Below are 18,557 nucleotides of genomic sequence, written 5' to 3'. Positions count from 1 at the left end.
CTTAAATACTGTTTAATCATTCTTAGGGTATTGCCTGCTTGTTAATTGTGTCTTTTGACAGCTTATCTATAGTATGCAGGATTCATAACATCCGATCCCCTCTCAAAATTTCATTTTGTTTAGTTTCACTCATTGTATTCTCGTTTAGGACACACGCAATTTTAACCGGGGTGTAATACGCCGCTTTTCATAGAATGGCAATAACGTGTCCACATTGACGGTTCCATGAAAACCGCCATATGAACACATCCACAGATGTTAAAAAAATCTGAAGTGGACCAGTTCATGTTTAATGTGAATTCTGCTGAAGCCGGTGCTAGGATGCGTGGACGGTAGCTTGCAGTTACCACTAACGTCCATGAAAATAACATCTGAAAGCTTACAGATATGTGGTGGTGCTGTATATTTAGGAAATAGAAAATAATTGTGAGTGCATTGTTGTAGAATAAAGCACGATTTGAGTTCAAATGCGTAGTAATATAATCCTGAAGGCCGATTGGCCTGAGTGATTAATTACAAAGCATTTGAACGGAAAACGTGCACTATTTTTTTACAATAATGCACGAAGAATTAAAACCTATTTCCATTCTAACACGTCAAGAAAAAATAAAATTATGATCATAAAATGGACTTTCTGTTTCGTGGTTAAATTTGATTTCGCCTCAGAGTTTCCTATAGAAACGTTCTTAAAAGGATGTTCCAGTGGGTTGAAAAAAGACTGTCGTTAAATCTGCCGTGTGATAAAACTTAAAGTGTGTTTGTTTATTTTATTTCACTCAAAAATTGTTCAAGCGATATAAAAATTATTAAAAAGTGAAATAAAATGTAAAACGCCATTAAAATAGCATACTTGATTTGATAGTTTTGCACGTGCTGTTTGGCGCTACATTGTGACGTCACGTTAACGACACTTAAAACGTCTGTACAGCGTTGACAACTGAACTAAAGATATTTATATTCGGATTCATTTTCCAAGTAAGACCATTTTATTACATGTTTTTCGGTGGTTTATAGAAATATATCAGTGATATAAAACAGGTAATTTCACTGTTTGAAACAGTGAAATTATCACTTTGATAATTTCACTGTTTTGAATTTAAGCCCCTCGCGTTGTTTCAGTGAAATACAAGCGTGCACAGAACTGGGTACCAATTTAATGACGTGACGTCGTAAATGACGTCACGTTGTATTATTATTTGGCGCGTTTTTCATTCAGTATTAGGTTTAATGTCTTTTTAAAACGCTTCTTTGCATATAATAAAAAGAAAATTTGTTTAGTTAATTGTAAGATCGAGATATATTTCCCCTTGTGAACACCAAAAGTTCATATTTCACTCGTGGCTACGCCACTCGTGAAATATACCTTTTGGTGCTCACTCGGTGAAATATATTCCGATCTTACACTGAACTAAACAAATATCCTCTATTTATTTCATTGTAGATAGTTTTTACAACAAAATTCGACAAAAAATGTTTTTCATTTATCAGATTTTCCAAACAAAATGGCGCCCTAAATAGAGATAATAAGAATGGCTAGTGCATTGTTGTAGAATAATGCACGCTTCCTTCTTTGTTTTTATAGAGATACTTCCAATAGAGTTAGAATCTTGAATTTTATTTACAAATACTAATGATTTGTTTATAATACCACATGAAGAGGGATTTTAACAAACGTATTTATAATCTAATAATTATTTCATGACTTCTAAAAACATTTTGTGGTTATATTTTTTCAATATTATAGATTCTAATAAGTTACAATATCGTTTAAAAGTGCTTTTATAACAAACAAATTACTATTCAAAAGTACTATGTGGATCTATATTTGATTGTTTCCAACCATATTAATTTATATGCATTTCATTATATTTCTTCGTGACTGTAACAAATATAATTTCTTTTTTGAACTCATACTTTTCGTAAAGCAAATAATTTGTAAAGGACTTAGTATAATTACAGGCTCAAACTTACCAAGTCTATTTGTTGACAAAAATGCAAGATCAATCACTGTACTTTGCATTGAAAAAAAATATCTTATTTATTCTTCTATTCCTTGATTATACCAAGAAGTTAAAAGTCCCATACAAAACACTACTCCACAAGTTTTATATACATGAAGGAAACACATTGAAAAAATCAAGAGCATAACCCGTTATCATATCCTAGTAAATCATCAAATTTAGACACCTTTGATATCAGATTGAGTTGCTGCAATATTATTGCTGATTCTTCTTTTTCATTGAATTAGACGTTATCCCATTTTCTCTCCGACCTTATGGAAAGTATTATTTTCATAAAGAAGGAGTTTTACCATGATAGTAAACTGTTACAAAAATAACGCACACACAAACGCACGCACGCACCACCGCACTCATGCACGCACAAACACACAAATGAAAACAAACTCTCTAGGATACATATTTTGCAATACGGTTTGTTTTCATTTTGATATTGTACAATAGCCTTTTGCAATGCAAATTTGTAAAAATAACATTTTGGAATTCAATCAGAAATGTAAAACAAGAGGGCCATGATGGCCCTGAATCGCTCACCAGAAACAACTGTTTCAGTGATTATAGAATTTTTTTTCAAAATAAACTTGTTGCAAGACAAGTCCAGGTCAACTTCAACTTGCCTCTCTAGTTATAAGGTTTCCCGACACTGATTGTTTTTTCTTTATAGTATAATGATAGGAATCAAGTTTTGTGATCATTCATCCAGTAATTTGTGATAAAATTTTCCTATGATTTTTCAAAATTGCGATCTTTCTTCCCTTTTTAATAATCTAAAAAAAATAGATATTTATATAATCTCAGTATTTAGATATACATGTATACTGTTTGTCAGGATGACAACATTGGTCAATATTTATTTAAGATAACATAGGTATACTAGTCAACTTGAAGTTGACCAGAAAAATAACATTGCGGGTTAATTATCTTACACTCTAATAGAGATCTTTAACTACATAGAGGAAAAAGGCAAAAGGTTGTTTTGATGGAATGTATTCAGTGAACATGAAAACAACTTTATATACATTGCATGAAACAGTACAAAATTACTTTCAAAAAGTGATAACCAAGTTTGCAAAATGTAATTCAGAATAGAAATAATTGAAACTGATACTAAAATAGCACAAAGAATGAACAAGAGCCAATGCCAGGTGGGGGTAACGCTCGACTCTTTACTTTTCTTAAAGCAAACAAAGAAAAGTTTGACCAATTCTTAACGTTTCCTTTCTATAAATTTAATCGGTCTGTCTTGTCACAATAGTTTTGTCTGTATGTCTTGAATATCTAGATATATATAAATGCTTATGGTGGTGTTGGTCCGAATGGTAGAGGTGGTGTTCAGCATGTTGGTGGTGGTCCGCATAGTGATGGTGGTCGGCATGTTGGCAATGGTCCGCATGTTGGCGGTGGTCTACATGGTAGCAATGGTGATCCGCATGAGGGTGATGGTCTGCATGGTGCTTGCAGCCCGCATGTTGACATGGTCTGTATGGTAGCGGCGGTCCACATGGTGTGGTGGTGGTTTGCATTGTGGTGGTGGTCCGCATGGTGGTTATGGTCCGCATGATGGGGTTTGTCCAGCATGTTGGTGGCAGTCCGCATGTTGGTGGCGGTCTGCATTTTGGTGATGGTCTGCATGGAGGTAATGGTCCGCATGACGGTGGTGGTCTAAATATAAGTGGCGGTCAGCATGGTGGTGATGGTCCGCATGTTGGTGGTGGTCCGCATGTTGGTGGCAGTCCACAAGTTGGTGGTGGTCCGCATGCTGGTGATGGTCCTCATGGTGGTGGTAGTCCGCATGACGGTGGTCCGCATGGTGGTTGTGATCAGCATGGCAGTGGGCGTCGACATGGTGGATGCGATCTGCATGTGGTTGGCGGTCCGCATGGCGGTGGCAGTCCACATGGTGTTGGTGGTCTGCATGGTGGTGACGGTCCGCACAGTGGTGGCAGTCTGCATGGTGGTGGTGGTCTGCATGTTGGTGGCGGTCCGCATGGTGGTGGTGGTCCGCATGGTGGTGGTGATCCGTTTGTTGGTGGTGGTCGGCACGATGTTCCACATGTTAGTGGTCCGCATGGTGGTGGTGGTCTGCACAGTGGTGGTCGGCATGGTGGAGGTGATCCTCATTGTGGTGGTGGTCCGCATAGTGGAGGTGGTCCACACAGTGGTGGTCCACTTAGAGGTGGTGGCCCGCCTGGTGGTGGTGGTCCGCATGGTGGTGGTTGTCCTAAAATTTGGACTTTTGACCTTGAAGGTCATGGTCATTTATGGATGAAGGTCAAGGTAAGTGTGGTCTACTGAAAGATCTTGTCCAAGGGGTTGTTGTGGCAAAGTATGAAGACAATACACCAACAACTTAAAATGTTATGATCCAGGTACAAGCTATGGTAACGGAAACGCCGCCACAACTATAACAATACCTTTTTCAAAAAAAGTCGTGCTAAAAATGACAAAACAACATAAAGACAAGTAAGTTATACTTTTCAGTTTTGTTCCTGCATGTAAATGATAAGTTATAAAAGGTTTTAAAGTAAAATAAGATGAAAAATAATTTCAGCCATATCTACATTTATGAAATATTTACAAATTTATAAGCATTAAGCGTATTAATTTCTCAGTATTTCTCTATTGATAAATTATTTGAATATTAAATTATGAAAGCAAAAAGAAGGGAAAAAACTGAGATCAGAGAAAGTGATTCAATTACAGGTAAATCGATCAGGCTATTCTATATATTATTATTTCATTCTCATATAAATATAATGCAACAGGTACTTTAATGAGTCTCAGTGAAAAACAATTACCTATCTTTTAGACAGTGACAATATCCCATGCACATATGAAACATCAGGTTCAACAGTGTGTCCCTATATTAATTGAAATTTGCTTTCTCCAAGTGTGTAAGCTACCAGAAACAAATGTTTTAGGCCTTGGAAAAAATTCTCTAGATTGACCTACAAATGAACCTCAGAACTATGCTACTGCTTTATGAACTCTAGGGCACAAACAGATACAAAGCACATTGACCTCAGATCTCTGTAAAGACATTAAGACACTCTATGTTTTTATGCATAACATGAACAAACATGTGAACCTTTTTTCAAGAGGGATAATTAACTTCAAAAAGAGGGAGATTTTTTAATTCACAGGAAACCAAATAAAGCTTGATACTAAGTCCTTATATATTTTGTATAATGTACTTAAGTTATTTCATAAGAGGTCATGACCTCAAATGATTTCATCAGCAAACAGCAGGTTATTCACTTGTATGAAAGAAATTCCAACAGGAGTTGTTTCCCTTTCATTAAACTATAATTTGAAAAAGTGCCATGGTCTGGGGTATCTTAGCTTTAGCAATACCTAAAAGGACAATTCAAATAAATATGAGCAATTTTTATAAAAGATTACTAAAACAATGCAAATAACAAAGTTTGGTGATCATCCATCAATAAGTTCTGTAGGAAAAAAAGCTTTCTAGAGGTTTACATTTTTTTAGCTCCATTGACCCCTAAAAGGGGCCTATCAAATTAATATGAGCAAACTTGATAAAATACTACATAAGAATGCTACAGACCAAGTTTGGTGATCATTCATCAATTGGTTCTGTAGAAGAAGATGCCTAAATGATTTCCTACTTTTAGGTCTAGAGACCCCAAAAAGGGGCCAATCAAATTAATATGAGCAAATTTGATAAAAGACTACCAAAGAATACTACAGACAAAGTTTGGTGATCATCCATCAATTAGTGCTCTAGATATAGATGTTTTAAGTAATTTCTATTTTTAGCTTTAGCAGCCGCTAAAAGGGGCCAATCAATTTAATATGAGCAAACTTGATAAAAGACTTTCCAAGAATGATAGAGACAAAGTTTGGTGATCATCAATCCATTAGTTCTGTAGAAGAAGATGTCTAAAGGTTTTTAATTTTTTTAGCCCTAGTGACCCCTAAAAGGGGCCAATCAAATAAATATGAGCAAACTTGATAAAACATTACCAAAGAATGATACAGAAAAAGTTTGGTGATGATCCATCAATTAGTTCTGTTCTAGAAGATGTTTTAGGGTTTTTCTATTTTTCGCTCTATTGGCCCCTTAAAGGGGCCAATTGAAATGACATGAGCAATTCAAGTGTAACTGTGGCAAGGATGCTACAGACCAAATTTGATGTAAATCTGTCCAGCGGTTTAAGAGAAGAAGACAATCGTGACGCATGACGACGGACGCCGGAGTATCCCCCTTTGATACTAATAGCTCACCCTGAGCCTTCGGCTCTGCTGAGCTAAAAAAAAAACAAGAAAACATAATCTAATCGATGATATTTTTGGACTAATCTGTGTAATTACAAGGGGTCAATACTTCGATCCTTCTCTCTGGCAATGCGATTCTTCCGTCTGACAATTGAGGTAAGACACCGCACGCCGCTGATTCAATAATCATGTGGAATAAGTAATCTGTCATTAGTGATAATTGGTAAGATATTCAGCAAAGGCAATTACTCATATGAGGACGAACAACGCCAATTTATGGCCAGAAATGTATTTTAATCGGCAATAAACGCAGATAAACAAACAAATAAAAGTATAACAAAATCAAATTAAACAGCACAGTGTAATGAAATAAAATCAGAAGTAGGTAATGTCTGATATAGGCAAAACAATTATGGAATAATAATAGTATCAATCAAAATCAGAAACAATAAATTCACATGCAATATCGTGATATGAATGGCAAGGAGATTTCTTACTTTTGAGACATAAATAATGCTATAGTCTGTCCCATCAAATTTGAACATTCCATTTTTTATTTAATATAATAGTAAAATCATTTAAATTAATGTCATGTTAACCCTGACGTCAATATCTCTAGGCATGTTTTTCATTTTTTTTCATAAAGTCATTAATATGGTCAAAATGTTAAAATTATATGTTTCCCCGTTGACTTACGTTGTAACCTAAGGTGACGTCCATTTCAAAATGGCGGCGCCCATATAGACGTCATTTAGGGTTCGTCTCACAATTAGCGTGAAATGTACTCGGTAATTATACAAAAAATGATTATTCTTCATTACTTGCTGATTAAATAGCTAAATGTTCTCATTAAAATGAAAAATGAAAACAAAGTTGGTGTCAAAAAAGACAATTTTACTAGCAAACCATTATTTAAAATAATCAAAATCATTTGAAGTGAAAATATCAGTAACCGCTTTATTAATTCTAACACACAAATATTTCTATAATTACCATGACATACTGTCGTATTTTATACTGTCGTATTTTTTATATTCTTTTTAAGAGAAAAAGAACAATGAAGTGATTTGATTAGATAGCTTTTCAATCAAGCGCGTATCTTGAATACCGCAACGCGTCGAAGGGGAGCGGGAACACTAGCTAGAAGACTATAAAATGGTTATTCGGTAATTAATGTTTAATTTACATAATTCTGTAGTTGTCTGAATTCTGTCCATTAATATGTGTCACGTCTATTCAAAAATAATTAGAATTGACCAGGTTCGATGAGATACAAAAATATGTTACCCTTCTTATTTCGGGTGCGATGTTCGTGTGCTAAACCTTTCCTTCACAAGAAATCGCCAACAAATAATACATTATCATGCAAATCTGACAAGAAATATATAGAAAAGAGAACTGATTCACTATACGTTCAGCATTGGTTTGCTTGTTACCACAGTGTCTACTTTAACTTACCCCCTCGCTAACGAGAGAACATATATATAGACTCGCGTCCGAGGAAATTGTAAAATTATAAGAATATAATATCACGCTTTCTAGTTTGAGCAATCAAACGTAGGCCTATACACTTTAAGCTCGTAAATACAGATTTATCGTTCCGTCTCACAATTCAACAAAATGTCCAGAAATACCGGCGGTGATTTGATATTATTAAAAATAAGTTTGAATTGGAGTGTTCAATAAGCGACAAAAAGTGCGGTTTTTATTGCAGACTCAAAGTGTTACATATAATTATTATGTTAATATGAAGGGGAGGTCGAGTCAAAGAGAACCTCAATAATTTTAGCCTTCCTAAAATTTGAAAAGATTCAGTGAAAAAACAATAGATCTAGCATATTTTTCGCGGCAGAAAAAAAAACGCGTATTGTATATTTTGTAACTTAAAGAGTAGGATTAACAGAAGTCTTTAATAATAACGGATAATATGTAGGGAAATCATTTCTAAGAAGTATATAAAATAGTTTAAAAACATAAAATCAAAACGAATGTTATATGTAATTAATGGAAGAAGTATTGTACTGTTATAGATTCATGTCATTAAGTGAGTTTAAAAATATTTAAATGTTATCGAAAGTTTTATTATTAATATATGAATTGAAGGTATAATTTTTACAGTTAAGTTGCAAAATTTGGGTCTACAAAAATTATTTAAAATGCAATCAAGGCATATTTATCTCAACGCTTGAAATTATTTTTTTGAGGTTACATTGGCCTAACCGCCCTCTGTCAATGCCGCAACTGGAAGCGCGAGGCATTTTTGTCATATATTTCGTAAATTGTTGTTGACGTAATAAAGTTTTTTTTCGTCAGGAATCCATTTTCAAGAGTTATAAACATTGTGATGTTAACAACTAAAATTGATGGGCCGTTCTTGAATTATGGATTTGGAACATGCTGAATTATGATGTGTTTCATTTACATATTTCATTTGCTAACCCAGATAACTCCACAAATTTAACCAGACGGATTAACAGTTTAAAAAATCTGGATCATCATAGGCTAAGTGTAGGAGTCATGTCATTCAGGAGTTTTGAAGCTACGGAACTGGATAGAAACTTGCAATAAAGGAATCTTCAGAATGCGAATTTGTGGTGACGTTCATATAAAGATATATTTCGAAATTCATAGGGATTCTATTCAGCTTAAGTGCAATTTCTTTTCCTACTCCGTGTGACTCGGTGTTTTTGTGTTGCTTATTTTTTTTTTTTTTAAAGTTTTCCATCATGCATTGCAACTAAACTGTTACATCTTGTAGATCCAGCTTTGTAAAATAATCATGAAACGACCCCGAGAACCTCATGTATATTTTAGAAACATAACACGTGCTTTCTCCCGTTCATCTTCAAATGAAGAGTACTTCGGCAATGGCTACGACAAAATAAACAACAGAGATTTGCCATAGAGAAATCAAAATTTGCTTTCACAAGAAAAGTAGACACTTTAGAGAAAAATCCTGAAAATCTCGAGGGTGACTTTTTTTTAGTTTACCAAAATAGTTTAATTTTTATTTAACCTCGTTTTGTTAATTCACACGAGGCAAAAGTTCATTTCCATTTTTAATGGGACAGACTATAGTAGTCATGATTGTCTGTTATGATTTATATCATTGTTTATTTGAGATATTTTGACGTAATGTAATCGTGATATTCGACCGAAATATATAGAATCACTTATGCATGCCTGTCATATAAAACATGCATTTATTAACAAGAAGAGATTTTAAGATACGTTAAAATCTAAAGAGAACATTTTATACGAAATTTATCATTATTCCGAACTGTTTTATACGAGATAGTACGAATACATGTGTTTTTCATGGACTTATGTTAAATACTATTTCCTTATAGGTCAAAATGATAAGGGACCAAAGAATATGCCAGAATAAATAGAGCAAATAATGTCTTTTCTAAACTGCGTGCATTGACCTTTAACAATGTTATGCAAGATTTGATGAATACGTTTTTTATTGTATACGCTTGTGTCAAAACTATATCAAAGCTTGCAACATATAACAGTCATGTTATTAGATATATTTATCTTGATGAAGCGCAATAAAATCAAACGTCAGATTGAAAAGTAAAACATTTCCGATAGGTTTATGCCTACAAATTAAGCCATTTCCCGAAGTAACAATTACTGGACGATCAGCTAAATTAAAGAAAAGACATCCATGAAACAAATATAATTTGCTTCTATCTTGAATACACCAGCAAATGTTACGTTATTGATTGATCATTTTGGTAAGATATAATCATGTTAATACATATATCAATGAGTAAAGGCGAAATGATCCTTAATGGCGTTGCTTAAACAAAGTCATTAGCACACTTTCTTTTATATCTATTTGGCAGTACTGGTACATGCAAAACAAATGTATGTTCAACATATTTATTCATTTTCTAAATTTTGATTTAAATAGATAATCACCAGGTGAAACAAATAATAAATCAAAAGACACATTTTGAATTTGAATGGACTACGACCGCAAACTATAATTACCATTTCTTTAACACTTGATTTAAATGTAATCAGAGCACAATCAATTAAAGCTTTTATAACAAATCATTGCTATTACAATAAATGCCATTATTATGAATTTATTTGGGAGGTTAAATAAATAAATCTTTCCAATCAAAGAATGTACCATGTAAACACATTTAAAGCTTAAAGGGAATTTAATTCTGGAAGTCTTGTTTTAGAGAAAAATACCAGATACTAGTACATGTATGTGCTTCTGAAATACAGATGGCGTCGCAAGAAAGAATATAGAGTTTTAGTCATACATGTCTGTAAAATTAATATTAAAATATACCTACATCATATTTTGAATTATTATACCTGGGAATATTAAACAATGGCCCACTTAGCGCGTTAATCTTTTTTGAGAATGAGTATATTTTACTTTGCATTTCGTTTAATGGTGTTGATTCTTTCTCAAATCTTTTTCTAAAATTACATGTATATAATCATTATATCCTTGTGAATTAAATTTACGCTATGGTAAAAAAAAACATGTAATAAGATTGACGACTACTTAAACAATTTTGGTCCGCGGCGACTCGTAGTATTTAGTGAGTAACGGAATGTTTATGTGCAATACTTTAGCAATTTATAAATTATTGGACTTTCCAGAATTTCATACTTCACAACAGCAGGTGTCAAATGCTGTGTTGCAGCTATTAAAAGTTACCCCGTACTTCACTTCCATGTTGTTATAATTTTCTCGTTCTTCGGGAGGGGGGCGTCCGTTGCCGAGTGGTTAAGGTCGTTGACTTCAAAACACTTGCCCCTCACCACTGTGGGTTCGAATCCCGACAGGGACTTTCGATTCTTTCATGTGAGGAAGCTATCCAGCTAGCTTACGAAACGTCGGTGGTTCTACTCAGGTACCCGTTCGTGCCTGAAATAATGCACGGAAGGGCACCTGAGGTCTTCCTCCACCAGTAAAGCTGGAACGTCGCGATACGACGATATGATATGACGTAAAACCCAAAACAAACAAACAAATTCTTCGGGAGCATTAATGCTAGCACTATTAAGTGTTTAGAATAATTATTGAGAATTGAGTGACGCTCCGGTGCTAAGGGGCGTAAGGGATGTAACACGTATTAATTATCCTTCATATACACACTTAATCAAACAGAATGTGCAATTCTCAATTGTGTTGTGATTAAATCTTCCGAGGGATACTTTGTTTCCAGATTTTTATCTGTTATATTTGTCGTAATACCAGCTTACATAAGACGGTGGACCTTAATCGGCTTGACAAGAAGACATGAACCTTTAATTTTTAAATAAAGGCATGGATGTGTTAAATAATATTAGGAAAATATCGAATAACGGGCTTGCATCAGCCTTGGATGCATAAAAGTTCGTATAAAGATTGAATGATAAAACGTTGTCTTCAGTTTGTCAGAAAAAATTAAATAAAGTATTAATTTGCTCGCTTCTTCCGTTAGGCTTTATCCTTGATAAAACTTCTGAAGTAAGTGGGTCACACATGCTTTCTGATACAGTATTTAAGATTAGGAAAATAAGATTTTAATAAAAAAAAGATCTAGCGTACATCTCCCGAAACATATCTCATACGAGAACATTTAAACATATGGACAAACTAGAAAATATATTAAAGTTATCAACTTTAAATATCAAATCACTTCAAACATGAAATTAAAATAGTAAAAGGCAAATTGATACTTTATAACTCCTGGCCAAACAGTTACAAAGTGACAACAGAATTTAAGCTAGAATATTCTCAGTCACTCATGTTAGACCCTATAACTTGAATACAACATATTTTATCATGATTGTAAATGCATATTATTTTTGTAAAATCATTATTCGTATAAAAGATAAAAAGACTTAAGTTAAAGTTATTTTGTAAGGCACGGAGGTAATATATTTTTTAATAACATTTCACTCGTAGCTGCAAAAGTGAAGTTAACACATAATGTCATTTTGTAAGCATTATGTCCACTTATATTAAAACATATGCAATGATAAAAATTTGCAGTGTGATATATCGACAAATTAGGACTGTTCATAATGATTTAAATGTTGTCAAGTTTGAAAATGAAGCAGTTTTCTTTATTGAGTATTCAATAATTATTGCCTCATGCTTAGCTGAAACATGCTTTATCTTTATGAAATTGGGAACTTTTTCATATATCCTCGTGTGCCTTATTTGATCAATTAGAGGTTAATTGTCTGACACAGACAACAGAAAGTTGATAAATTCCATGATTGTGAATAGATACTAAACGCAGTAGGAGGCACATTTCCGGTAAAAATTGGCTGCCTATTTCGCCAACCAGAAATCACTTTAAAGTAACATCTTGATAAGAAATACATCTATTTTGAAGTGCCTACATATGTTCATTTAATCTTGATGACAGTTTGTAATTGCACCTTTAAGTGTTGACTTGTGATAGAAACAAAGAGAACAATTATTATTAAAGACGCGTTTTCTACAACTGAATCACCATTGCCTGCATTTGGATTATGGAGAGTTATGTGGTACAAGGGCATGAGATTTATCACCTTTAGTAAATCCAATATAACAAAAGAAAAACTTTTTTATATGGGGTTTTTAAACCGTACATAACACATGCTTTATAGTCGTTTGTCAAAACAGATGTCGCTATCACTGAAGATCGCTATCTGTCGTTTCAGATTTTTTTATATATGACAGTTTGATATAATTAAAACATGAGTTAAAAAATGCAACTTAATCAATTTAAAACTCATTGTGACAGATCTAGAATCCTACAATTGTAAAGAAATGCCTGTTACAATTATAAGAACTTTTTAATATATCCTCATGTACCTCATATGATCAGTAAGAGCTTAATTATCACATCTTGAAAATCTTTGTCTTAGCTAAAATCAAAATTACAGAGCAAACATCACCCTATCGACAGTTGATAAATGTGATTGAAACATGTTTTCCTTAAGTCTTAAAACTTAAATTACATTGGATTAATACACGTAGTGTAACTGACGTTGTACCAAAATTAATCCGATGCAATAATTGGAAGACTTTACTGTAGACATAGAAAATTTCAGTAGTTAAAATGTATTTCACATTTGATTAACAGCGCTTAAACAAGCTTGATTGGGGCATTAACACAATGCCAATGGTTTTCCTAACGTGTTAGTTGCCCTATATATTTGCAAGAGTTAACATTTCTAAACTGTTCATTGAACGCCGCCTTTCTTTCTTGATCTTGTTTATCATATTTTATACTTTATGCGTTATCAGTCGTATTAAAATATTTTATATATGGTAATTTCTCTTGGTTTATTGATCTTATAATTATGTGTTTATTAATAAAGTGATGAATTGGGAATTGTTGGTGAGAAAGATTTGAACAATATGATTTTGTTTAATCTTTTATTAAACCAGAACACTATTTCTTTCGTCGACCTTCACCGTCTTATCATGTATTCAATTACATATACTTAATCAACAATTGTAACTTCCAAGGAATTAAGATTAAACATGATTAGTTATCACACTTGAAACATGCAGTTTTACAATATATCATGAGGGCTAAATATGAAATATCGTTTTGTTCATGTTACTTTTTAAAATTTTTCAAAATGCTGTTTGTTTGTTTTTTATTTTACGCCTTTTCCCAACAGTATTTCAGACATTTAGGCGGGTAGTTTCCTAACCATCGTTCCTGGAGAGTTACATCAGTACTAGACAACCTTCCTCCACGCTAAACTCCCGGGGATCGAACCCACGCCAGAGAGGTAACTGGATTAGAATGCATCGACTCTAATCCCTCGACCACGAAGGCGGTATTAAAATGCAATTCAGATGAAATATACATGTAATGATATCAAATTCAGTTTCTTATTCAGTCATATATTTCGTCCGGAGTAAGTTCTTTTAACTTTAGTTTCAAAACAAAATTGATTTGTATAACCTTCAGTTGTCAGACTGCTTCTTTAATTATAGTTTATTAGATCACAGATGTTTCAACAATGATGACGATGACAACATATTTTGTCCGAAACAATACAATGTATAATTAAATAAAAGAATATATTCTGCAATGCGCTATGTATCTGTCAATTTCATAATGCTCATGGCCGCATAATGTATTTGATTAACGATGTGTTTTCATGTGAAAATATTTTTTTCTCTAAATTTTGCCATATTGTGGAGAAAAACATTTGAATTTTTGACTTTAATAATGTATATTAAAATATTTCTGAAATTCCTCATTTACTTCCCAAAGATAAACACACAATATAACAGGTCAAAAAATATGCACTGTTTCTTTTATTTCGTTACTCACGGCTTTAATTGAAAGACGTTATGCTTGTGATAATTTAATTCTTCTTTTCGGCTGTTTTTTTTTTTTTGTTAGGTGGTTCCAGTATTCTTCGCTTGAATACTGTTGAATCACCCTTACGACATGGGGTCTGCTTTACAAATCTTTCTTTTGATATGCAGGCGTCATAACTTCTGATCCCCATTCAAAATACCATGTTATATAGTTCCGCCCATTGTTTGATCGTTAAGGGCACACACATTTTTTTCCTTAGGGACCATATGCCGCTTTTCATGGAATAGCACTTACGCGCCACATTGAAGGTCTATGATAACCACCAAATGAACATATATGCGGATGTTCGGATCTGTTCGTATAAAATGCTCAATTTTACTTAAGCCTGTGCTAGGGGGTGGGGGGGGGAAGCGTGGACGGTGGTTACTAGTTTGAACTTGACAGTACCGTTCATGAACAGGCTCAATCAAACCGAGCCTGCAACATTTTCAATCTTGCCGTGTTGGGCTTTCTTAAGGGATTCTTATTTTCTCTATCATACCTTTATTGTGTATGTAAATATACTTCTGAAACTACAGATCAAATTTTCATGGGTCTGATTTTTTTAAGATTAATCTTACTAATTTGAAAGCATGTTTAATTTTAAAGATAACGTCAGCGTTTTCTATTGTTTAAATGTTTTTTTGCGATCAATCGTTATATATACAACTGAATTGCCAAATCAAAAGACTTAAGGAAGAAAATGAAATTTGGCGTAGATATAATGTATAAACAATATTGAAACCCCTCTAAAGCTCTAATATACCGGTTCGCTCTCTATATGTAAAATAGTAAAGCGGCTTTACATTTCTCGATCTTCTTCATAAAAGAACGTCACGACGCGTTGAAAAAAGCTTTTGGACACTGTTTTGAAGACGGTTGAACAGTGAGATGATGCACCTTTCCAAGATAAAACAATTGAAATAATTATTTTGAAACAACTTTTAATTTTCTTTCAAATAAAAAGTAGAAGCCCTTTAAATTTTATTCTATTAAATGGTTTATAACGACTTCGTGCTATTTCCAAATTAAAGTATCTGAATGTTAATCTTGTCATATGTCTTGGCTTGAGAAAACATCATTTAAAGTAATTACATTTTAGATCAAAATACATTTCCCAAAATAACTTTTTCATTATTAAGATTTGATCTTCATTTTTTGTCTGGAGGACTTGACAATTTTATTAGAATAAAATAGATTTGTATGCTTACTGTGTTTTTTTCTAGACTAAAATATCAACAGAAATGCCTAGTATTCTAAAATTCCAAAAAAATCTGAACCAATAAGTCAAGTAGTTCGGTTTTACAAATGATAAAACTTTAATTTAATGAAACTCTTTAGTTCAAAATCGATGATAATAAATAAAAAAAAATGTTAAAAAGATAAAAATTAATTGTCAATATCTTAATTCAACATAATATCAAGTAAGTTCATACACTCAGGCGACGTGTATGTTATAATTAGCTAATGATTTCAATGAGATACTAGAACTATCACTAAATGTGATTAATACCCCCACAAGTCTGCATCGGAAATGAGGATGTTACTACTAACAGATTACCTTGTTTTATTATAGAATTGAAACATAGAGTTATGGTTGAGGGCAATTAAAGATAATTGTGGTTCATGTGTGTGGCATTTCCTTTCAATGTGGTTGGCCATTGATGAATTTTAATCGAATTACTCTGTAATAAGTCCAGAAAGACAAAGAAAAAGAACAAAGGACAATAACTCTATAAATACTGAAGATAGAGTTATAGTTCTTGTGCACTACACTTCCTCTTATTGTGCTTGATCATTGTATGAAGTTGTTTTGAACTCCAACCAGTACGTTTTAAGTTAAGTTCCGAACAAGGGAAAGTATGAAAGGGCAGTAACTCTGTAGAGTTATGGCTCTTGTGCACTGCACTTCCTTTTAATGTCCTTGACAACTGTATGAAGTTGTACTGAATTCCAAACAGTAGTTTTCAAGTTATGCTCTGGACAAGGAAAAGTAACAAACGGCAATTACTCTGTAATTAGTCAAGATGAAGTTATGGTTCTTGTGCACTGCACTTTCCCTTATTGTGTTTGATAATTGTATGAAGTTGTTTTGAATTCCAAGCAGTAGTTTTTAAGTTATGCCCCGGACAAGGAAAAGTAACAAAGGGCAGTAACTCTGTAATAAGTCAAGACGGAGTTATGGTTCTTATGCACTGCACTTCCTCTCAATGTGCTTGACCATTGTATGAAGTTATAATAAATTCCAACAATAAGTCTTCAAGTTATGGTCCGGACAAAAGAAAGCAATGGAAAAGTAATAAAGGGCAATAACTCTGTAATTAGTCAAGATGGAGTTATGGTTTTTGTACACTGCACTTCCCCTTATTGTGCTTGGCCATTGTATGAAGTTGTTTTGAATTCCAACCAGTAGTTTTAAAGTCATGCTCTGGACAAGGAAAAGAAACAAAGGGCAGTAACTCTGTAATAAGTCAAAATGGAGTTATGGTTCTTGTGCACTGCACTTCCTCTTAATGTGCTGGACCATTGTATGAAGTTATAATGAATTGCAACAATTAGTCTTCAAGTTATGGTCCGGACAAAAGAAAGAAATGGAAAAATAATAAAGGGCAATAACTCTGTAATTACTTAAGATAGAGTTATGGTTCTTATGCACTGCACTTACTCTCAATGTGCTTGACCATTGTATGTAGTTATATTGAATTCCAACCATTAGTCTTCAAATTATGCTCCGGACAAGGAAAATGCAACGGACAAAAAAAAGCAATGGAAAATCAACAAAGGGCAATAACTCTGTAATTACTTTAGATAGAGTTATGGTTCTTGTGCACTGCACTTTCCCTTATTGTGTTTAACAATTGTATGACATGTATGAAGTTGTTTTGAATTCCAACCAGTAGTTTTCAAGTTATGCCCCGGAAAAGGAAAAGTAACAAAGGGCAATAACTCTGTAATAAGTCAAGATAGAGTTATGGTTCTTGTGCACTGCACTTCCTCTCAATGTGCTTGACCATTGTATGTAGTTATATTGAATTCCAACCATTAGTTTTCAAGTTATGCTCCGGACAAGGAAAATGCAACGGACGTCTGGACCGACCGACCAACCGACCGACCGACCACCGGGTGACTCTTATATACCCCCCACCCAAACTTCGTTTTTGGGGGTATAATAACTTGAAAATATCTTACTAATAGACGTTTACAATTGTAAGTGTTAAAGTAGTGTGTGATGTTGTGCTTTATCAATCCTTTTTCATTATTACGTAATAAATATTGTCTCATGCCTATATGCATTATGAATTAAATCAATGTTATAACAATTATAACGTCTCAACATCTTTAACACTATTGTTACGAGCCAGGCGTTACGAGAAAGAAAAGCCAGCAACAAACTTGTAACAATAACACATTTATTACAGAAAAATTATTAAAGAAAAATGAAATAACAAATTATGTTTACAAATACCTGAAGTCCAAATAAAAATGAAATCTCAAATGTCTAGTCTGATCCTGGAATGATCCTTTTTTGAATAGCACATTTAAATCCAAGTAAAATCCAAGAACACTTTAAAATAAATTCCCACAATAAAATCCACAAGAATGATTTTAACTATTTTAAAATAATCCAAGCTCCAATTAATAACTTAATATCCAAGTTGAATAATACTCCAAATATATTGATGACTTAAAAGGTAACTGATGACTTAAAAGATAAAGGTAATGAAAAATATCCCGCAATATCTACAAGAGCTGTCCGTAGTGCTTGCCTATAATACAAAACATTGACAGTTAAGGGCCATAATTCAAATAAAATCTTTGACAGAATTACCTTCTCCTGGACATGTTTGGGAATCATGATTGTAAACAAGTATTCCAACTTTCAAATTAATATCTCAAACAGTTCAGTCAAAAAGTGGACTGGTACTAAAAACTTAACCAAGATTCTAAGTCGATAAAA

At 33.4% G+C, this 18,557-nt stretch overlaps 1 protein-coding gene across 1 annotated transcript in view; it reads left to right on the top strand.

The window, feature by feature from the left end:
- Window positions 1-3,578: 3,578 nt before the first annotated feature.
- Window positions 3,579-18,557, top strand: part of LOC132756390 (keratin, type I cytoskeletal 9-like) — a 115,444-nt gene continuing 100,465 nt past the window's right edge. The window contains exon 1 of the mRNA XM_060747452.1: window positions 3,579-4,227. Within this exon, the coding sequence (XP_060603435.1) occupies window positions 3,579-4,227 (649 nt within the window). The remainder of the gene's footprint in view (window positions 4,228-18,557) is intronic.

The sequence above is a fragment of the Ruditapes philippinarum genome, unplaced genomic scaffold, assembly GCF_026571515.1.
Source record: "Ruditapes philippinarum isolate M1 unplaced genomic scaffold, ASM2657151v2 ctg570_1_1_1_1, whole genome shotgun sequence".
Lineage (NCBI taxonomy): Eukaryota > Metazoa > Mollusca > Bivalvia > Venerida > Veneridae > Ruditapes > Ruditapes philippinarum.
The sequence above is the reverse complement of the archived record's forward strand: the minus strand, read 5'-3'. Positions and strand labels throughout refer to the sequence as shown.